This window comes from Notolepis coatsorum, assembly GCF_963971535.1.
Source record: "Notolepis coatsorum genome assembly, chromosome: 8".
Taxonomy (NCBI): domain Eukaryota; kingdom Metazoa; phylum Chordata; class Actinopteri; order Aulopiformes; family Paralepididae; genus Notolepis; species Notolepis coatsorum.
Window position 1 is genome coordinate 50,484,195 of NC_140172.1, and position 24,091 is coordinate 50,508,285.

A 24,091-nucleotide genomic window follows, 5' to 3' on the forward strand; every position below is an offset into this window, starting at 1 on the left:
ACATCTAGGCATTACAGTGGACGAGAACATACGGTTATCCTATAACCCTAGTTATATGAGTATAGCGAGCGCTCTGCTCTCTAGTGGAACTATCCCTTTATCCAATCTAACAATGAATCATTTTTCTCCACATGTACACACCCATCCGCCTGGCCACACCCACATCCGCTCCTCTACATAAGCGGGGTCGTGGCCACACTAACAGCTCCTTCCCAAGTCTTTCACCACCGAAGGCGAAGACCATGGGGTCCTCAGTGAGTCAGAGCAGAGCGCTCGCTATACTCATATAACTATGGTTATAGGATAACCGTATGCTATATTATCGTATAGCTTACGCTCTGCTCTCTAGTGGAACACAGGAGCTGAGCAGAGCGGAAGCTCGACAGATGTACCAGCTGAGGCCCCCCACAACCATCAGAACCGGGGAGGACCCGAGCCCCCGGACCCCCCTTGAGGGGGACGGGAGGGAATTGGATCCGACTGTGCGAAGAGGGTTTAGCACCTCAAACGCACAGGGTGAGCAGATCGTGGGACTTACCTTCACACAGAAGGACCCGCGACCGCTCAGGCGCGCATCCCACATGCCACCATGGAACGGACGGGAAGCAAACACCCCCGTCACAGTCCCCAACATCACGGGGTCAAGGTCAAGAAACCAACCCTGTGGCAAGGCCGTAGAAGCGGAGCGTGGAGGAGGACCAAGGGGGTTGATCCCTCAATCCAGGCAACAGGCCAGAACTCGACCTGTGCCTGGAGAACTGCGGACTAGACAGGTGCCTAAAGGGTCTACTGTAAGAACAGTACCCGGCGGAAGGGGTGTTTGGTATGCTGTGCACCATGTCATGACCTCAACAAACCCGACCCCTCCAGCAGGGTCGAGGTTCAAAGGAGAGGCCGACACAATTGGCAGACGTCATGAAAGATGCGGGGGCACACTCTCGGGCATACAGGGTCAACTCCGGCCTCAACCCGAGAGTCGACTCTGCTACCAACACACCGGAGAACCAACCACCTCCCTATGTTTAGTTTAACAGGAGGCGGTTGTTCCCTTAACCCACCAAGAAAAACCTAGAAACAAAGTGTTTCAGTTTTCAAAGGGTTAACCCAGGCCAACAGGTCGACGGGAACAAGTCCGGACCTGGGCCTGGCGGACCGGGACCTAGACAGGGATGCCTACAGGCGTTGAGAGCAACCACCTCGACAGCCCCCTCCCATCCCTGCCCAGCAGGGGGAGGGAGGAGTGAAACAATGGAGAAGGACCAGGCCCCCTAACACAGCGCAAGGTACAACACAGTATGGACCAAGCACGTCACTGTTATGGGCAAGTCGTAGTGGCATACATATGACGCACACATCCACGACATCAATCCCTGTGAAGCCCGGACCGACCCGGCATTTTCCCCCCGGAAAAGCACAAAGTCCTTCGGGGTACCAGAACAGCAGATCTGCGCCCCGGCGGACAACGGGTTAACTGACCTGGTCCGGCGTGACCAGAACCAGTCCCGCGTCCTAGTCACGCCGCCATCCCCAGTCCTAAGAGGGGGGTAGGTACGCGTGTCGATCTAAAACATCACAGAGGGCGCCACCAAGATGGACAGAACGTGAATCCGCTGCTCCTGGCGGCCCACCTCATGGGCGTGAGACCCCTCCGCCAATGTAATGATCTACTCTGTCATCTCCCCCCGGAGATGCACGTGAGTCATCAAGTCTAACCTAGTGCACTGGCACTCTGTAGAGATAAAAATCTCCTTCCTAGTCGCCCGCATAAAAAACGCTGTTTCTATAAATTGCGCAACCAAGGCGCGCCGGCCCATAACGTGGTTCCACATTGGAAGCACCCAGGGCCAGCGCTATATGCACGTCAAGAACCCGAAACATATCAATGGTGAATTCTTAAGAAACACCAGACGACGTTCCCTCCATGCTGTCTGGGACGAGCAGCAGGAAGCCGGTCAATAAGACACAGACACGGATATGACGCGACTGAGGGCAACCCCGTCAATTCTGCTCCTCACATAAGAGGGGAAGATAGAAGTTCCCCCAGAGAGACCTCCATGTGAGTACAATTGAAAAAGATACATGCAATAATAATTGGGCCAAGTGACCAACGGCCCAATACATTACACACTGTAATAGAGAGCAGAGCAGAAAACGAACAGTTTTCGAATGCTTCGCATCATCCAACTTTGACAAAGACAGCGGTCTGCAGCACAGAGCCTGTAACCTCACGGATGTCTCCTGGCCAATAGGAAACGAGCCCAGTGACGTATCCCATGGCCGGTGGGAAATCCCATGACCCACCCATCCTAACATGGAGTGGAACCAGGGAACCCCCCCCCCCCCCCCACCTTCCCCCTCCCTGTGACGCGCTGCCCCTCAGCCGACAGGGAAAACTGACAGGCAGGAGGTCCCACATCCCGGCCAATCAGTAAAGGGGGGGGGGGGGGGATTTTATCAGCCCACCCCTCATGACCCCTCACCCCTGATACGATGCAACGACAAAGCAGAGCCATGACACCAGTCATAGCGTGCTACATGAACGTGCATTATACCTGTTAGGGTAACAGCTTCACATTCTGCATGCCAGCCACAGACGATAACCTCGTCTGTGCAAAAACTTGTTTTATACATGGCTTCAGGCTCATGCCACCTTGCCACCTGAATTTTTACACCTTTACCCTAAAGTAAGAAAAACACAGACCAAGAGAGGGGCCAAGGGCCCTGGTACAAGAGCTACACATGTAACTTCTGTAGGCCAACACCTAACCCAGTTGTGGATTCAAAGCCATGTTTACTTAAACGTGAATACGATACACACAACCCTCTATCACAATAAAAAAGTTCACTCTCACTACTGTAAGAGGAAGGCCGTTTTTTATGATTAGAGAAGACATAAGTCCTCGATCAAGTGCTGGTCACAGGCCTTGCTAAGTCTACATGACAGCGACCAAACAATTTTCAGAGAAATTGCCTCTCTCTAAGCAAGAGCATAACCCCAGCAGAAGCTCAGGGATTTACACTGTATCCCCAAAAATATAGTGAATCAACACACATTTTGTAAACAAAATCATATTTGAGGGGAGGGGGGGGGGGGGGGGGGGGGCAGGGGCAAACCGGGGAATAATTTCACCCACCCCTCACCACCTTACCCCTGATACGACGCCAAATGTGTAGAGTAAAAGCTTTACATCATGCACGCCAGCACAGCCGAATACCTTGTTTGAAACAGGTTTCCCACAGCTCTGCTTATGTGTGAATTTTTTTTTAAATAACAAGCTAAGAGAGGGACTCAGCCCTCGATCATATGCCACTATGCACAGCATTGTAGGGTAACCCAGCCAGTTGTGGGCTCAGCCACGTTGTCTAACATTACATGAAGACACACAACTTCTCATCATACAACAAAAAGCCAGTTAATTTTTACTCAAGCTATACAAAGCAACCAAGACAATTTTCACACAGCACACGTCGTATCTCCAAATGTAGTGAAGTAACATATGTTTTGTTAAACAAAAACATAGTTATTAACAAAAAACATTCGGGAGGGGAAGGAAGGAAGAGTTGGGTAATGTCCAATGGACACCTTACCTGCACCAACGAACGCAGGACGAAAGGCCACAACACAGGTTGGTCCACCACGTTGAAGAAGGCCTCTCGCTGGCAAGACCAGAAAAAGCAATGGCCGGAGCCCCGCTCCGGCGTGACGCCCCCCTCCTGCAGCCGGTCATGGCGCAGGCCCGACGACATCTTCTGCCAAAGATGACGTCATAGTCAGAGTGCCAGGGCCTGCTATTCTCACGGCTATGCCAATGGTTGTAGCACAAGCTAAACAGCTAACTCTAACTGATAACATCAAGCTAACGTTCCCAGCCGAGCGCAGCCGGCAGCTAACGTCGTAGCTAAACAGCTAACTGGCTAACAGTTAGCTCATACCGGCTATCGCTAGCCACTAGCTAACGCAGAAGCAAGCTAAGCGGCTACTACTGAAAACTGTACAACGTGAGAAAAGCAATACAGGCCAACACTTCAGACAGTCGCTGTCTTTTCCTCTTCTTATCCAAAGAAAAAAGGGAAAAAGGCAACACACGTCCCTCTTCAGAACGGTGTTTACCAGACACAGCGGTGTCGGCAGCAAGCACCTCGTTGTACGCGGGCTGTAGCCGACCTGAGCTTGGAGATATTCTCATAACGAACACCAAGCTCACCTCCCTCGCACCGGGTGTTTTTCATCTTGAAAAGCGGGGCCAGCACGGCGACAGAGGGTATCCGTTTGTCCAGAGACCCGGGGAATTTAACCGCAGATTCGGAATCACGGTCCCAGGAAAACAAAGCTATGACTTCACTTGAGGAGGAGCTAATGTTATCATGGGGCATCAGACTAGAACCCCCTCCACGCCGCTAAGGGGCAGTGAAAAGGATCCTAGCCTGGAGCCGACCTTCTAAAGCTGTGTAGTTGTCCCCCCACAACTGACACACCTGGCGCCCGCGTCACAAAAAACATCACCCGCCCAGAGAGGCCATCAGCCCTCACACGGCCGATCGCCTCCCAAGCAAAGTGTCCAGCTGCAGAGCCGGAGGCAATGCCGGCGGGGATTGCTCAGCGACCCTAATGCGAAGCGCCGGTGGAGGTCAGAATGATCATCATCTTCTAGACACTCCGGTGGCGAAGACATTATCGCTGTATTTCCTCAAAAAATTGTGAGAGAGAAAACAAAGATATAATGTCAACGCAGCTCCTTTTCTCCAATAACGTAACTCCTTTCCAATAACTATTTCGGCACTAAACCAAAGTGGTGTATACAGGCACTTTACGGTGGTGAAAATAGGGAAGGAGCTGTTAGTGTGGCCACGACCCCGCTTATGTAGAGAAGCGGATGTGGGTGTGGCCAGGCGGATGGGTGTGTACATGTGGAGAACATTTATTCATTGTTAGATTGGATAAAGGGATAGTTCCACTAGAGAGCAGAGCGTAAGCTATACGATAATATAACCTTACGTTTAAATCTCACATAGACAAACTTGTGTCAAAGCTGAAGCTTAAACTCTGCTTCTTTTTCAGAAACAGGTCCTGTTTTTCACTTAAAGTGAGAAGTCACCTGATGTCGACCACCTTCTTACCACTACTCGATTATGGTGACTTACTCTACATGAATGCACCTGATCAGTACCTTAGAAAGCTTGATACTGTGTACCATTCTGCCTTACGCTTTGTCACGGGATGTGGAAATCGAGTGCACCATTGCACCCTATATACCATTGCAAGTTACCCATCTCTACAAATACGGCGATTTTCTCGATGGCTCTCTTTTGTGCACAAAGCTCTGCTTAAACTGATTCCCTCGTAAGTGTGCTTCTGTGCACGAAGCGATATAAGTATGCCCTTCGTTCTCAAGCTGCTCTAACACTGGAAGTTCCCCATATGAGAACTGAATTGGGAAAAAGGGCTTTTAAATATGCTGCTCCTTGAACAAGATACAGGAGGACCTAAAATTACCAGGACTGGTCACCCTCGGAGAGTTCAAAGCCATTTTAAAATCCTATGAACTCAGTTCCCTCGGACAGTGCAACTGTGTTTGATAATTTGCCTGTTTGATAACTTGCCTGAAATTGGAGCTTGCTGTGAATGTTTTATCTGTATTTTATTGTGATGTTCTTTTTTATGTTGAAACTTTCTGCTGCCTTGCTTGGCCAGATCGCTCTTGAAAAAGAGATTTTAATCTCAATGATGCTTATCTGGGTAATTAAAGGATTTGATTGATTTATTGATTGAGTAGGCCCATCAGAGACTCATGCACAGTATGTGCACAAGCACTGTCCACAATACGGGACCTTCAAAGATATCAATTAAAGTGAATGATCGAACCCCCCCCCCACAGGCATGCTTCCCGTGATCTCCACCCGCCCCCTCATGAACTTCGAGTTGACCCTCAGTCCCGACGGAACCCGCGTTGGAAACCACCGCTGCTCCAACCTGCTGGACTACAATGAGGTCACCACGGGTCACGGCTTCATCACAGCCACGACGCGGAGCCCCGAGAGTGTGGGAGACACGGCGCCCTACGAGTACAGCGCCGCCCTGAGGGGGAACAGCACACTGCGCTTCTACAGGAACCTGAACCTGGAGGCCTGTCTGTGGGAGTTCACCAGCTACTACGACATGTCCGAGCTGCTCTCAGACTGCGGAGGCACAATAGGGACGGATGGACAGGTGTGTGTGTTTTTTTTATCATTGTTTTGAATGACTTTCATCTACCCACATATACATACAGGCAAAAGATGGACTAAATGCATATCGGTGTGTGTGCGTGTGCGTGTGCGTGTGTGTGTGTGTGTGTGTGTGTGTGTGCATGCGCGTGTGTGTGTGTGTGTGTGTGTGTGTGTGTATGTGTGAGAGCACGCTTTGCGTAGTGGGCGTGTCAACAATTTCGACTGAGCATATGGAAAGTCAGACATCCCCAAATGACTTATTTCATAATACAACGTTTCTGAATGGACTTTTGGATTAAACCAAGTTGTATGCAGTGATGAACGGTCTTACCCAGCGGAACACATGTTACTTAACGTTACATAGGTTGCGCTATGCGTCCTTAGCTTGCTAATGTTAGATAGCAGTATTGATATGGAGTCGTCTGCCAACAAACATGTTGTTTCAACAAATGTATTCACAAAATGTATTACTATTCAAACATTATTGAAGACTCCTGTGACCAGTAAGTAAGTACTGCGTACGTCTAACTTTTCCTAACCATTTTGTGACGACAGAATTTGCCACGCTATGTGCGTAAATATTGTGATTCTGCTTAAAGCCAAGACTCAACAGTGCGAGCATTTCACTCGCATTTGCGACTAAAATAGCGAACCGGAAAAAATATTTAGGAGCACATGTGACAGTTTGATGACCTAAACTAACGTTAGCAGTAGAGATGTCCGATATTATCGGCCGATATTGGCATTCAAATGTAATATCGGAAATTATCGGTATCGGTTTTTAACCCTTTATTCGCCAATGACGTGTTACCACGTCATTCTCCACCATGCGTAATCGCCAATGACGCCGTAAGGCGTCTTTGAGATCAATATTTCAAAAATCTGTCATGTCAATCATATTTCACCCACGGAGACTTGAGATCTCCTGTTGATCTCCTCTCAACTCTCCAACGGTTCAAGAGCGCCATCTGGTGGCCGATCGGCGGATCACCCAAACAGGAAATGAGCGGCAGGAAGTGGTGCTCATCCATATTCGGTCCGGTCACTCGCTATCGCTCGCGGGACTCGAGCTCGACACACTGGATAGCGATTGCCAATAACTCGATAAACAACATGATTTGGACGTATATATTATTATACAACCTGGAAATGGATCGCATATATCAACATCCCATAATCGCGAACTTTCTGCTCCACGCTGACCACCCAACGGTCAGAGGAAGCTGCGGTAAGTTTCGGCGTGTTTGCTTATTATGATCCATATAAACTGCTGTTCAGATTCAGATTCAGATTCCTTTATTGAGCCATTTGTGTAAAACACATTGGTAATTTTTGCAGCAATACAGTGTATGCATTTTCTATCTTTTTTCACAGTAAACAACACCAACACAGACAAGAAACGAAACAGTGCAGTGGGGGATTAATCAATAAAGTACATATATATATATATATATATATAAAGTGAAGAGTGCAGAGATCCAGTATGGACTAGTGCAGTGCAGTCAGTGTCATTGTGCCAGTGTCACTTGGGGGCAGAGGAGGAGGGGGGGGGGGGGGGGGACCTGAGGCATTGATCAGCCTCGCGGCTGAGGGGAAGAAGCTCAGTCTGTGTCGAGCTTTCACAGCCTTTGGGATCCTCAGCCTTCTCCCAGAGGGGAGCAGGGTGAAGAGGCTGTGACCGGGGTGGGATGGGTCGGCCATGATCTTCCTCGCCCTCTTCAGCGCCCTGGTGTCGTGCAGGGACCTGAGGGAGGGCAGGGGACAGCCGATCACCCTCTTCGCGGAGCGAATCACCCGCTGCAGCTTGGCAAGATCTTTTGCCGCTGCAGCGGGGAACCAGGAGATGATGGAGTGGGTGAGGATGGACTCAATGATGGCCGTGTAGAATTGGGCCATCATGGTCCTCGGCAGTTTATATTTCTTCAACTGCCGGAGGAAGAACATCCTCCCCTGGGCCTTCTTGAGCAGGCCCGTGATGTTGAGCTCCCACTTCAAATCCCGGGAGATGGTCATGCCGAGCATTGAGCTCCAGGTTGTTGCAGCTGCACCAGCTCTGCAGCCTCTCGATCTCCCTCCTATAGGCCGACTCGTCCCCCCTGGAGATGAGACCCACCAGGGTGGTGTCGTCAGCGAATTTCAGGAGTTTGACCGAGGGGTGTAGAGAGGCACAGCTGTTGGTGTACAGGGAGAACAGTAGTGGGGATAGAACGCAGCCCTGCGGGGAACCGGTGCTGGTGGACCTAGAGCTGGAAATGCTCTTCCCCAGCCTCACCCGCTGAGACCTGTTGGACAGGAAGTCGGTAATCCACCTGCGAGTGGAGGCCGGCACCTGCAGCAGGGATAGCTGGTGCTCCAGGATGGGTGGAAGGATGGTGTTGAAGGCCGAGCTGAAGTCCACATACAGGATCCTGACATAGTTGCCCGCGTAGTCCAGATGTTCCAGCGTGTAGTGCAGAGCCATGTTCACAGCATCCTCTGTGGATCTGTTGGCTCTGTACGCGAACTGCAGCGGGTCCAGCACAGGATCTGTGATGAGCTTCAGGTGGGCCAGGACAAAGCGCTCCAGGACCTTCATGACCACAGAGGTCAGGGCGACAGGTCTGTAGTCATTAAGGCCCGTGACCTTGGCCTTCTTGGGGACGGGGATGATGGTTGAGGCCTTGAAGCATGCTGGGACATGACACAGCTCCAGCGATGCATTAAAAATGGTGGTAAACACCGGTGCGAGCTGGTCAGCACAGTGCTTCAGGGCAGAGGGGGAGACAGAGTCAGGGCCGGCCGCCTTCCGGGGATTCTGACTAGAAAACAGCCGTTTCACCTCTCTCACACTGACAGAGAGAGGGGAGGGGGGGGTGTGGGGGGGGGGGGGGCACTGGGGTGGGGGGATGGAGGTTGTGACCGAGTGGGTGAAGGAAGAGGGCGGGGGGGAACCTCTTTCTCAAACCTACAGTAAAATGTGTTTAGCTCGTTCGCCAGGGGGAGGTTATCAGGCGCCTGTGGTGACTTCGGCTTGTAGTTTGTAATGGTCTTGAGGCCTTTCCAAACGGAGGAGGAATTCCCCTCAGAGAGCTGCTGCCGCAGTTTCTCTGAGAAGCGAAGTTTCGCCTCCCTCACCTCTTTGGCGAATTTGTACTTGGCCTGCCTGAACCGATGAGCATCACCACTGAGCCTGGCCACCTCCTTCTCCGACCTCAGCCGCCTGAGTTGGGCTGAAAACCAGGGCTTGTTGTTGTTGTAGATCTTCCTAGTGCGGAGGGGGACACACACCTCCTCGCCGAGGCTGATGAAGGATGTCACAGTGTCTGTGTAGTCATCCAGGTTGTTTCCAGCCTCAGGCCCCGCCCACTCAACAAAGTCCTGGTCACAGTCTGCCCTCTCCAGCCAGGCGCGGAGACACTCGCATGCCTCACTGGACCACACTCTGAAGCTCCGCACTACAGATTTTGATTGTTTGATTGCTGTGATCTATGTATCGCCCATACTACATAAATGATTTAACGTTGGCCACGGACTTAACCCCCCCCCCCCCCTCCGGTCACCAGCAGATGATGAGGCATGACGTGTAGGACCTTGTACAATTGAAATTTTTTATCTGACGTCAATCGGTATCAAACTACATTTGATGATGTAATATTGATTGAATTGATTGAAAAGTTTATTAACAGATTGCAGAATGGGTACAGTACAGTACAGCTCAATACATACAATTGTTAAGAGGATGCAGACCTGAGAAAGACTTTCGTCTTGTTTCCATCAGGGTCCCCCAATATATGTATTTATGGCTATAAATCACGTTCTGCAGAATGCTGCAGAAAACGATAAAAACATATTTATACTTTAGACTGTATTTTAGTATGAATATGTGAATGAAAAAGTAGAACGTTGCTACATCCTAAACGATAGATACTTGACGTTGAATGGGCCATAGTAATGTCAATTTAGCAATACAATTTAAAAAGTTATAGCCCTCCTAATGTACAGTCCCCTCCCCATCATATGTATATACTCTGTCAGGATCTAGGGGTAACAGTACTGTATATTTGAATACCGTTTATGTCACAAATGTATCAGTACTAAATACCTATATGTCCCTATGCCATACATGTCATTGAATTGAAAATGGGGGACCCTGATGTAAACAAGACAAACGTCTTTCTCTGGTCTGCATCCCCTTAACAATTGTGTGTATTGAGCCGTACTGTATTGTACCCATTCTGCAATCTGTTAAATAAAGTTTTCATTCATTCATTCATTCATTCATTCATTCATTCATTCATTCATTCATTCATTCATTCATTCATTCATTCATTCATTCATTCATTAATTCATTCATTCATTCATTCAAAGAAGGGGAACATCTCCATATATTTACAGTACTGGTAGACAGTGGATTAAGATCAGAATAATCCCTGGCAGATAAAGGGTTAAATAAAAAAAAATAAAAAAATGTTTACCTGTATTTACAACAAAAACAAGGTTATGTATATGCATAAAAGTAAATTAAATAAAAAATTACAGTAGCAATAGTATACAAGGAAAATTACAATAAATAAGGGAGAGAGAAGGAAAGAAAGAGAGGGAAAAAGAGAAAGGGAAAGTGAGAACCAGAGAGAGAGAGAGAGAAGAAAAGGGGAAATGCACAGATAATGTTTACATTTAGAATGCCTTGTTGAATGCATCCAGTGAAATTAACACATGAATGCATACTTTTATTGTCAAAGGTATGCATAATGTTGTGTTAATTCCACGACAAGAGATATGTAATGTTAGTTACCTGAAATTATTTAGTTTTTTTGGGGGGGGGGGGGGGGGACCCTGCATATATCGGTATCGGTTGATATTGGTATCGGAAATTAAGAGTTGGACAATATCGGATATCGGTAAAAAAGCCAATACCGAACATCCCTAATTAGCAGCTAATGTCAACCAAGCTGGTCCCAAACGCCGAAATATTAAAGGCAACCAACTTGTGTCTAGCCACGCCCAACTTGCGTCTAGCCACGCCCCCGCAGCGACGCGGCAGCAGCAGAGCGGCAGCTCCGCTCTGCCGCGGAGCTCTGTCGCGCCAGCATTATGTAGCAGTAATCCCCCATTTTTTAACATCGACAACTAGCTCAACTGGCAGCGCTGCCTTGCTGTGGATCCTGCGGTCCGTTGGTGACAAGTTCGATTCCCTTCATTTTTTTTTTTTTTTTTTTTTTTTTTTTTTTTTAATGTGCATTCTTTCGCCGGTTAAGTTTAGGCATGTTAACTTTAAGCATTGTTTCGGAGTTGGTTATGGTTAAGGTTAGGCATTGTTTCGGAGTTGGTTAAGGTTAGAAGGGTTAAGTTTAGGCGCTGTTAAGGAGCTGGTTAAGGTTAGAGTTTGTCTTAGAGAATGGCAATATTCTTTCGGAGTTGGTTATGGTTAAGGTTAAGGTTAGGCATTGTTTCGGAGTTGGTTATGGTTAGAAGGGTTAAGTTTAGGCGCTGTTAAGGAGCTGGTTAAGGTTAGAGTTTGTCTTAGAGAATGGCAATAGACAGCCTATTTCCGCGCTGCAGCTCTCTCGCGCTGCCGCGGTCACATGGGCGTAGTGGCCAATCAGAGAAACGCTAAACACAAGTTGGTTGCCTAAAATATTCACGCGTCCCAAACACTTACAACTAATCCTGGAGCCGTTCAGCGCAGTCTCTGGGAGCAGAGAGGTTTCCGAGACCCCCCTCCTCTCACTATTAGCTATTACATTTCAACAGCGTCAAAATAGTATAATTATAATTATGTGAAAGAAAACACTACAATTCAATCTGTATTTGTTGGCACAGGCAACAACCAAAAGCCAGAAACTCAGAGAGCCGAGACTTGAACCTGTGATGACGTCAAGATGTAAAATGTGGAGCTGCCCCGTAGAGAACGAGTGGGATAGCGAAGGTGGCTACGGGGGGCACCCAGAGATGGGTCTTCCTGAGGATATAAAGCTCCATTTCCTGGTTCACAACTAATAAATCAAATCAAATCAAATGTATTTGTAAGGCCCGACAACACACGTTAATGTCCCCATTGGCCGGACACGTCTTCTTTAAACAAGTCAAGAAGAAACATCACAATAAATCAAGAACAAAACAAAAACACCATGAAGTCCAAATCTTTTTAAATAAATTAAATAAATTAATGCAACACTCCCAGACATACCCCACGCGAAGGTAAGGAAAAACTCACTAAAACCTAGCAATAGGAAAAAATGCACCACAGGCAATGTGGAGGAGAGAAACCTTAGAAGGGCCGTTCAAGGGGGGAGCTCTCTTCTTAGATGTCGGTGATAGTAGTATGTAATGAAACCCCAGATAAGTGCATGCAATAGCAACTGAACATTTTAAAAGATTGAAAAATAGAGCTGATAGCGGATCTATTTGAGGCATGGGGGCGGCGCAGAGAGGGTTGCATCCTCCCGGTCATCACGGGACGTCCACCACTCCGGTTATCACCACGAGACAGCCACTCACAGGGAGACAATTGAATTGAATTGAAAACCTTTATTTATCCCAGAGGGGAGATTAAGATGTCCTTTACAGCATAAGCAGCGTAACAGCAATTTAAAAACAGCAATTAAAAAACAGTTTATACATAACATACATGTGTTAAAACAAGATGGACAAGTACACAGGGATAAAAAATAGCTAAAATAGGACTAAAAAGAGCTCAAAAAGAGTGGTGAAAAAGAAACAAGTCCAATCATGAATGTGTTGAAATTAATTGGTTACAGTCCACAACCCAGCTCCTCCAGTTCACAGCAGTTGGCCCGTCCTGGCCCTGCCTGGTTGTGGAGCCTGATTGCCACCGGCACAAAGGACTTCCCAAAGCGCTTTGTGGTATGTCGGGGGGGGGAATAGTCTGTGGCTAAACGTGGACCGCATTGCGGTCAGCTCATCATAGAGGGGGTGACAGGGGTTCTCAAGGATAGCATGCAGCTTCCTCCTCGTCCTCCCCTCTGCCACCACCTCCAGACTGTCCAGGTCCGCTCCCACCACAGAGCTTGCTTTTTTTTACCAGTTTGTTTATTTTGTCTGTGTTGGTGTTGCCCCCCCAGCATACCACAGCGAAAAAGAGGGCATCCGCCACCACAGACTGGTAGAACATCTGCAGCAGTTTGCTGCAGACATTAAAAGACCTGAGCCCTCTTAGGAAGAACAGTCTGCTCTGTCCCTTCCTGTAGAGGGCCTCGGTGTTGTCCGTCCAGTCCAGTTTGTTGTTCATGAGAACACCCAGGAATTTGTAATTCTCCATCCTTTCCACCTCCACCCCCTGGATGATGATGGGAGTTGGGGGCTTCCTCCTGCTCCGCTGATGGTCCACCACCATCTCCTTCGTCTTGCTGATGTTGATCTGTAGGTGGTTTTCCTTGCTCCACTCTGTGAAGCTCTCCACCACAGCTCTGTACTCCTCCTCGTTGTCGTTGGTGATGTATCCAACGATGGAGGAGTCATCAGAAAACTTTTGGAGATGGCAGTTCCCGGAGCTGAAGCGGAAGTCTGAGGTGTACAGGGTGAATAAAAAGGGTGCCAATACAGTTCCCTGGGGGGCTCCAGTGTTGCAGATCAGCACGTCGGAGTGGCACCCCTGCAGTTTGACAGACTGTGGTCTGCCAGTGAGGTAGTTGAAGATCCAGGCCACCAAGTCGTCCTCCACCCCCATCACTGACAGCTTCTCAGCTAGTAGTGGAGGCTGAATAGTGTTGAAGGCACTAGAAAAGTCAAAGAATGTTACCCTCACTGAGCTGCCCGGCTTCTCCAGATGTAGATAGGCCTTGTGGACCATGTAGATTATGGCATCCTCCACACCAATGTGACGGGACAGGCGTTAGACAGTTTGCGTGATTGTGATGGGCGGACATAGCAATAGATACATGTGGTAAGCATATATGTGAATAGAATAGATATATGTAGTAAGCATTATTATGTGAATAGAATAGAAGTACTATAATATAAAGCGTGTTTGGATGTAAGGACTAGAACACACAACTGTGTGCGCAGGTTCCCGAAAAATCAATCTCCCGTACACTGTCTACAGAAACACCCAGATTAAACCACAGGCTTGGTCTTGGCTCTCTCTGGCTTCTGGCTTAGAGAGAAAGTTGTTCGTATTCACAAATATTGATTTGACCGCCTAGTGCGAAGACCATATGAATAACAAATTAATTCTTCGATTGAGTGGGTCTCTGTGTGGGCTGCGTATTTGTCCACTGTGAATCGAAAGGTTCAGTGGGATGTTTAGGTCAGATCGGGGCTTGGCAACAACAACTATGACAACCACTGACTCCATGGCACCTAGATTAATAATAATATCATTCTAGCCTGGTATGTTTGTCGTTGTGCTTGCTAATATCAACATGGCTGAGATGAACAATTATCATACGGTTTAGCTAAATAACAGCCCTTTTCTCCCTTTTATATTGGTTTAAAATAGTTTATCGTCAACAATAGTCAGTCAGGAGGATGTAATTGGACTACAGCCAGTTTAAGAATGCGGGTTTTTGTGTTTGTTGTCAAGGTGGAACCAGTGTTTGTGTGTGTTGTCTGCTTCTGAGTAATTTCACTGGGCCACACAGACAGAGTGGCACCACCACTGTTTGTCTGCAGGTGATATGTAAGTCTCTGTGTCTTTGTGTGTGTTTACCTGCTCTATATCCCAGCATGTCAGTCCCTAGTGTTGTTAAACATACCCTCATATGCACACACACACGCACACGCACGCGCACACACACACACACACACACACACACACACACGCACACGCACACGCACACGCACACACACACACACAAAGTCTCAGTGGAAACCTATATGGGCAGAATCTGATTCAATGGAGTCCTAGTTATTGGCAGAGACACAGTGCCAAGGTTAGGAGTAGAACCTCATATCCCATTAGCTAGCCTTGCGTCTTTCACACGTGAAAAATCTATTGTATGCCTGTGTTTTCACACACACACACACACACACACACACACACACACACACACACACACACACACACACACACACACACACACACACACACACACACACACACACACACACACACACACACACACACACACACACACACACACACACACACACACACACACACACACACACACACACACACACACACACACACACACTTTACCACTATATATTATGTCTGTACTACTGCTACTACTACTGCATTCAGAGTATACCACTCAAGTGCAACACTGCTAGACGAACAATACCAGTTAAACCTTAGCTGCCAGAGGTGCACCCCTCCTGCTGATTTGGATGAAAGCATCAGCTAAATGAATAAATGTAAATGGAATATTATAGAAATATATTGTGATTCACTATCATATTCCTGTGGTTTTACAATATACATGCTACATTTCTGAATCACTATAATATTTCTATAGCATTTGGTATGCTCTGGAAAGAAAAAAAACAATGCAGGAATGCTACAGTTTTCCTATATGGGCACTCTTCATCACTCTTCCTCACTCATCCTGACTCGTCCTCATACTTCCTCACTCTTCATCACTCTTCATCAATCTTCATCACTCTTCCTCACTATTCCTCCTCTTCCTGACGCTTCCTCATATTTCCTCACTCTTCCTGACTCTGACTCTTCCTCACTCTTCCTGACTCTTCCTCACTCTTCCTCACTCTTCCTCACTCTTCCTGACTCTTCCTCACTCTTCATCACGCTTCCTTGTCGTGGGTGGGGATTCAAAGGGCTTAAAGTTCAAACAGAGCAAGTGAAACGTTGCAGCGCTGTGGCTTGTCACTGGCCTCCCATAACAAACCTCTCTCTTGCTGCATGGCGGGGAGTGAAGGCAGTGATTAGTGTTGGTATTCTCTGGGTTCTCCTTGTTATTTAGGAGACAGAGGTCCTGCTCCTGTTCTCCTGCTGGTCTCTGTGCTCCCCACAGCCTTTGATCTCTGAGCTTCTCCTGGCTGATCAGACTGCCGATTGTGTGTGCGTGCGTGCGTGTGTGTGTGCGTGCGTGCGTGCGTGCGTTTGCACGCGTGTGTGTAAGTGATAGATGGAGAGAGAGAGAGAGAGACTGCAGATTGTTTCTTATCTTCAGTCACGGAAAAAAACGTAGTCGGGCACAGATATTTAATTATGACTCCAGTCGTCCAATTCATGTCACATCCTGTTCATTAAAGGGTGATCACTGTCGCTCAGGCTGAAGGTGGCCTGTCTCTCCAGCTAATGGACTGTGTCTCTTATGGAAGCCTGTCACAGTGGGCCGTCTCATCACCTACACCCTCTGTGGCCTCATAGTCTCAATAGAGGCCTTTGACCGAGTGCCCATTTGTCCTCAAATGTTGAAAATAATTAGACTGTCTGTAGCTGAGGGGTACAATTCCCTGACTGTATTGTTAGATATGATATTTAATACCACTACCTCATGTACTTTAACTTCTGGCCACCCAGTACAAGATATAAGTATGATGAACACTTTCCCACCTGATGAAACGAACCAACACAAATGGACCAAATCGAATATTTAATACAGCAAAGGGTGTATACAACATTCACTTAATTACATTTATGATTTGAAATGTTAAGTATGCACTTTTATGGCAAATGAGTATTCGTAGGTAAATCAACATTGAATGTCCAATCTCTGGTTGCGCAGGGAGTAAGTATACAACCTGGAATATTTAGGAAACGATAGCGATAGTACTTAAATGATTATAGCTGGATACACTAAGGGGGGGGGGGGGTCCCGCTGGTTGTAAGACAGTAGGAGGGGGGGGTTAGAGAAGTCGCTGGCGGTATCCCATCTGGCCGACGGTGTCTTGGGAGAATCCAAAGTCTTAGACCCAGTGCCCACAGAACCTCGGGCCGTAGACGAACACAGCTGGACCCTCTGTGGAACGGTATCTGCCGGTCCACAACGGAGAGACGTGGTGCGACCTCACGTGTAGAGCGCCGCCTCACCTGTAGTCCTCTCCGGGGGGTAATTCCAACACTCGACAGTGTTGGCCTTTATCCATGGAATAATCAAAGCACATAAAGCATAATCCAAGAGCCGTGGAAGGCTCGCCGTCGTCGGGTAGAGTAATCCAATATACAGGTCGTGGGGAGGCTTTTGCGTCTGTCACTCTGTTGGAGGGTAAAGAACTGGACTAAAAGAAAGTTCTACTTTACGAGCGCCATATATATATGCGCTATGAACAAATAGTACCACACGTATTTCGCCCGGCATATTACTGCGCGGAACCGGGGGTTGCCTCGACATGTTAGGCGGCACGATTGAACTTGAACCTAGGGGTATGGCAACCTGGCGCCAGGTTCTCGTCCAATGGTAGAATGAAACTATTATGGGCTGTTTAGTAGAAACGGGGATATTCAATGCATATTGTACAAGGAATATACAGGGGATATCAAACGATATACAAATACAATTAAATATATATATATAAATAAATATACATATTCGGTTTAATCTGATCCTTCACAACAGCCGCCCCCTAATTAGTCCCACCTAATTAGCTAAGCAGAGACAGATTAACCGCACTGTCTTCCACTCAAGGTCCGCTGTAAGGTCAGTCAACTCACAAAGTCATAGGGTCATGGTCATCATCGATAGTATCTGGGAGTCGGGGCAGTTCTATGAGCCTCGCCACGGGCCGTGTGTAGGTGCGCCCTTGGACGAGTACTTCAGCTGCTCGGACCTTGCCATCGGCACCGGTGATCACTTTGCTTACGCGGCCAGCCGGCCACATAGCTCTGGGGAGTGACTGGTCAACTATCATGACGACTGTTCCTTCTGTCAAATTGTCTCTCTCTTTTACCCACTTCTGGCGGGTCTGTAGAGACGGTAGGTAGTGAAGTAGGAAGCTGCTCCAAAACTTGTCAGCTAGTACTTGGCTGTACCTCCACATTCTTCGGCCGTTCGCTTCTTCGGGCCTATACATTGTCTGGGGTAGCGCAGGGTCCAGCCGCCCCATTAGGAGTGTGTTGGGGGTGACTGGGTCGACATCTGCTACATCACTGGAGACGTAACCGAGGGGCTTGGAGTTCAATACTCCCTCGATCTCCGTGAGGACTTACATTTTACATTTACATTTAGTCATTTAGCTGACGCTTTTATCCAAAGCGACTTACAAGTTCTGTACGACAAGCCATCAGGAAGAGCACAACTCTATCAGCTGAGTAACAATGTTCATCAAAGTGTTGAGTGCTACAGTGTAGGTTAGTTTATTAGGACAAGTGCATGACAGTATGGTTAGTTAGGGTTAGATTTTTTTTTTTTTTTTTTTTGTCATTAGGACTTCCTCTGCCACAGTCTGGGCTCCGAGTACGGCATACAGGGCTGTCTTTATAGAACGTACTTCTCGTTCCCAGGTTCCACCGAAGTGGGGTGCGTTCGGGGGATTAAACTGGAAGTCAACCTGGGCTGGAGCGAGGTGGGTCTTAAGTTCTGGTAGATCGGGGGCTCTCCGCAGGCGACCACCCACTCTGATGAGATTATGTGCGTCACTCTCTGGTGCCAGGTGAATCAGTCTGCTGTCTGATGGGACGGGGTTTCCTCCCTGTAGACAGTCTAGCTCATCGGGGAACGAGTCTCTCTGGGCTCGTTGTAGTAGAAGAAGTTCTGCTTCTTCGTAGTCAGCTGCTGACATGTCAGTGGTGGACTGAATCTCTGGGTGATGCCGCAGGAATGTCCTTTGTTGCGCACTCTCTAGGGTAATGCAGTCATCTATGTTCGGGTCTGTGGAGGCGACAGTGCTCAGTCCACAGAACATAGGCTTCTTGTTCTCAGCCTCCTCTCTACTTGCTTCCCTCGGGGTGGGCGTAGGCCAATCTCCTTCCGGGAGCTGGAGGAATGCTGGTCCGTCACTGTAGATGTTGCGACGGGTTAGGTCATCCAGGGACATTCCCCGGGTGATGACGTCAGCTGGGTTGTGTTTGGTATCCACATATCTCCAGCTTGCTTCTTCTGTTAGTTCCTGAATCTCGGTGACTCTGACTCCCACGAAGACTTTGTATCTGCATGAATCAGACTTAATCCATGTGATTACTGTCGTGGAATCTGTCCACAAGATTGTTCTATGCACCGGAATGGTGAGTTCACGTTGGATTAACGTGGCTAGATGCGCTCCTGCGAGGGCTGCGCAGAGCTCTAGACGTGGGATAGATTGTTGCTTACGTGGGGCTATCCTTGAGCGGGCCAGTATGAAAGCAGTGTGTATCTCTCCTCCCATCTCTTGGGCACGCAAATAAGCAACCGATCCGTAGGCTACTTCGGAGGCATCGCTGAAGACGTGTAGCTCAATCTCGCATGTCTCTGGCCTCACTGTGGATGGGAAGTAGCTGCGGCGTATATTGACACCTGGGAGTGAGCGGAGTTCCGTCTCCCACTCTCTCCATGTTGAGGCAAGGTGTGCGGGTATTGGGTCGTCCCAGCCCTGGTCCTTGTCCCATAGTGCTCGTACAATCATCTTTGCCCTGGTGGTGTAAGGTAGAATACATCCCAGCGGGTCATATTGTCTGGCGAGTGTTCTGTACACACTCCGTCTGGTGGTCGGTATCGCCGCCGACCTTCCTTGCTCTGGAGCCAAGGGTTTGTGTCTATAGTGGAGCGAGTCTGTTTTGAAGCGCCAGACTAATCCTAGTGTCATTTCTTGGGCTTCTCCTGGGATTGTCGCCATCCAGGTCGCTGCTGGCAGCCTTGTCTGCGGAGGAGAGGCTGCGCAATACGTGCGGGTCACTGCTGGCCCACTGCCTGAGATCAAAGCCTCCTTTGATTAGGGAGGCGCGTAACTTGATTATGAGAGCCTCGGCTTCTTCTTGAGTCGAGACGCCCGAAGGTGTCCAGTCGTAAGCTGCTGACCTCTCTCGCCAGGAAGTCGGCCAGATCAAGGAGGGATGGCTCGGGGCCGTCGGGATCTCGGTAGTCCCTCTGCCGCCGAAAGCGCTCCTGTCTTGCGGGTGGCAGCTTCTCCAAAATCCTCTCAACGTTAGAGTTGGCGTACAGCTCATGCCTGCCCTTCTCCCGTTGAGCTCCCAGCATCCCCACCAGGGACTGCACTTTGATTGACAGGTCGTCTAGTGAGCGATTGTCTGTGGCTGGGGGTAGGCCGTCAATATGCCTTATCTCCTGGATTACGTAATCCCATATACGTCCATATCTTTGATCCAGCGCTGCAAGGGCCGCTGTGTATGGGGTCGAGGAGGTAGCATAGGCTAGCGCTATATTGTGTGCTCGCGGTACTTTCAGGTGCTTCAATAATATTGCATACTTGTGGCGTTCATCAATGACATCCACCAGCATTGTCTCTAAGCACATCCGGAGCTCCGTGTACTGTGCTCGACTCTCATAGGCGAAGTCTGGGATTGACGGCGTGGCGTTGTATGACGCCGTGGATGGTGAATACATCGGCGAGCGTTGGGGGAGAGACCTCCTGGGCGAGTCCCCTCTTGCGCCTCGCTGTGGGCCGGTACTGGCAGGGTACCATGGCCCGCTGGTCCAGGTACTGTTCCTCGGGGCTGGTCGTGCGTCGTGCTCACCCGTAAATAGAGTCGGGGGTCTGTAGCGCAGCGCCGCGGGGGTATAGCCTGGACTGTATGGGACCTCCTGGTCCGGTGGAGTACTGTGCTGTCGTCGGGCTTGGTTCTCCTCTTCTCCCTCTTCTTCTTCTATCAAATCTTCCAGATCTTGTAATCGTTTATTTAGCTTCTCCGCAGTGTAGGCCGCTCCTTCCTTGTAGCTGGGTCTCGCTTGGACCGGTATGGGAAGGGGGTCTGCGGGGGGTCTAGACTCGGTCTGTTGGTCAAGTTCAGGGTCGCTTGCTCGTTGCGGTGACGCTGCTCTTGACTGCTGTCTCGACGAGTTCCTTGAGCCCCTGGCGGAGGGAGAGGGAGTTGTCCTTTTGATCAGCTGCTCTATCAGTTGCGCTTGTAGTCTGTCTCTTGCCATATTCTCTTCCATCTGGAAGCGTCTCATCTCCAGACTTGTGCGCTGTTCTTCGCTCCGTTGCTGTGCTTGGAGGTGTTCGCGCTCGCTGGTCGCCTGGGCTTGGAGACGTTCGCGCTCGCTAAGCGTCTGTGCTTGGAGCCGATCGCGTTCGGTAGAGGCTGTCAGGCTGACGAGGAACGCCTGTTGTAGTATCCTCTCCGCTTCGCTGGGGGAAGGCGGTAGTGGAGGTGAGCCGCTCCTGCGTGAACCGCTCCTGGGGGTACTCGTTGGGGAGTCCTGGAGCTCTAGTTCCTCGGCACTCTCCTCTTCTTCTTCCGTGCAGAGTTCTCTCTCTGTAGGGTTGTCTTCCTCCCGGGGCGTGTCGGGGACTACTTCTTTAGTAGTGGCGGGGGGTAAAGGCATGTCAATTCCCTCCTGGTCTCCACCGTGGGCTTGGTCAGTTACATTAGGACCTACTAGGGCCTCTGTGGTCGGGGAAACCTGGTCGTTAAGGTCAGACATAATTTTACTTTCTACTTTTACCACGTTTACCGTTTGTCGAAGGCTAGGTAGTTGACTGACAGTGTAAGCCTCTAAGTACTGAGGTGTCTGTCGTCTGCGCCGCGGGCGTTCTAGGTTAGGAGGATCGTTTCGTGGAGTGTTCATCATAGGCCATTTCGATATTAATAACACTATATTAATATTACACTAGTTACCATCCGGCTCGAAGGACCAATTGTAGCTGAGGGGTACAATTCCCTGACTGTATTGTTAGATATGATATTTAATACCACTACCTCATGTACTTTAACTTCTGGCCACCCAGTACAAGATATAAGTATGATGAACACTTTCCCACCTGATGAAACGAACCAACACAAATGGACCAAATCGAATATTTAATACAGCAAAGGGTGTATACAACATTCACTTAATTACATTTATGATTTGAAATGTTAAGTATGCACTTTTATGGCAAATGAGTATTCGTAGGTAAATCAACATTGAATGTCCAATCTCTGGTTGCGCAGGGAGTAAGTATACAACCTGGAATATTTAGGAAACGATAGCGATAGTACTTAAATGATTATAGCTGGATACACTAAGGGGGGGGGGGGGGTCCCGCTGGTTGTAAGACAGTAGGAGGGGGGGGTTAGAGAAGTCGCTGGCGGTATCCCATCTGGCCGACGGTGTCTTGGGAGAATCCAAAGTCTTAGACCCAGTGCCCACAGAACCTCGGGCCGTAGACGAACACAGCTGGACCCTCTGTGGAACGGTATCTGCCGGTCCACAACGGAAAGACGTGGTGCGACCTCACGTGTAGAGCGCCGCCTCACCTGTAGTCCTCTCCGGGGGGTAATTCCAACACTCAACAGTGTTGGCCTTTATCCATGGAATAATCAAAGCACATAAAGCATAATCCAAGAGCCGTGGAAGGCTCGCCGTCGTCGGGTAGAGTAATCCAATATACAGGTCCAGTCGCTCTTGACCCGGAGCTCCTCGGATGCAATCACCACTAGGGGTCTGACCAGCCTGGATAAGCGTCCAGATAACGTCAGGAACGATGGGGGTACTGATAACTGTAGAACTCGAACCGAACGATGCACCATACATAAATAGACTATTATTAGCTTAATAGAATACGTCCAACTCGACGGTATGGTGCCAAACTATGACCATTCAACTATTAATCTACACGATATCTCAATGCCTATTCTGGGCCAAGTAGGCCCTACTACACCGCACGTGCTTCGTGGGGAGGCTTTTGCGTCTGTCACTCTGTTGGAGGGTAAAGAACTGGACTAAAAGAAAGTTCTACTTTACGAGCGCCATATATATATGCGCTATGAACAAATAGTACCACACGTATTTCGCCCGGCATATTACTGCGCGGAACCGGGGGTTGCCTCGACATGTTAGGCGGCACGATTGAACTTGAACCTAGGGGTATGGCAACCTGGCGCCAGGTTCTCGTCCAATGGTAGAATGAAACTATTATGGGCTGTTTAGTAGAAACGGGGATATTCAATGCATATTGTACAAGGAATATACCGGGGATATCAAACGATATACAAATACAATTAAATATATATATATAAATAAATATACATATTCGGTTTAATCTGATCCTTCACAACACTGTCCTTCAATAAAAATCTAAAAAATAATTAGATTGTCCTCTGCTGTACAGAAAGGACTTGACGGTTGAATGTTGTAAACAGTGATTGGATTGTCTGTGCTGAAAATTGCTAAAAAAGTATTGATAGTTGAAATGATACAGTATAAATAAAATGTGGATTGTCAAGACCTGAAGATAATGACTGGATGGTGGAATGTTCATTGACAGGGAGAGAAGGGATTATGGTTCTGCTTCACTGTCTTCTCCCAAAGGGCTTTTTCTCGCCAACTGAAGATAATCTTTGTCCACAGTGTATGTATGATAATTGGCTACTGCATGCAAATGGGTAAATTAATTCCAAGTCAAACAGTGATAATATAGTGGATTTCGAATCAGAAACTTTGGCCTGGCACATAGCCAAAGCAGTTCAACAGTCACTAAAAGACTGTTGGGATAATTGGTTAACAGAGACACCTAGTGGACGGTATAGTACAATACATCTCCATGGAATGAGACCTTATGGTGCGGTATTGTTACTTGAGGTTCATAGAACGTGGAATGTTACCCTCTTGGGTTCGGAAGTGTAACTGTGTATGTAAACGGGATTACAGAAACTATTCAAAAGTATCCTGATTACACTTACTTTGTTTCTGTAATGCCGTTTACATACACAGTTAAATTTCTGAAGTGTGTAATCATATTACAATAGTTTATTCAGGGAACACAATGGAATCTAATTAATGGATTATTAACGTGCATTTTGAGCTGTTAAAATACCTGTAATATATCACAATTTTAAAGATTAGAACAATTGAAATACAACACATATGACTGGCCTTTCTGACTCCCTTGAATTCCTGCA

General features: G+C 48.3%; 1 protein-coding gene across 1 annotated transcript in view; it reads left to right on the forward strand.

Annotated features, from left to right (window-relative positions):
- The window catches only part of frem2a (FRAS1 related extracellular matrix 2a), a gene marked incomplete at both ends in the record, with an annotated part of 161,953 nt that overhangs the window by 123,704 nt on the left and 14,158 nt on the right, over positions 1-24,091 (forward strand). Inside the window, 1 exon segment of the mRNA XM_084320197.1 lies at positions 5,877-6,208. Within this exon segment, the coding sequence (XP_084176323.1) occupies positions 5,877-6,208 (332 nt within the window).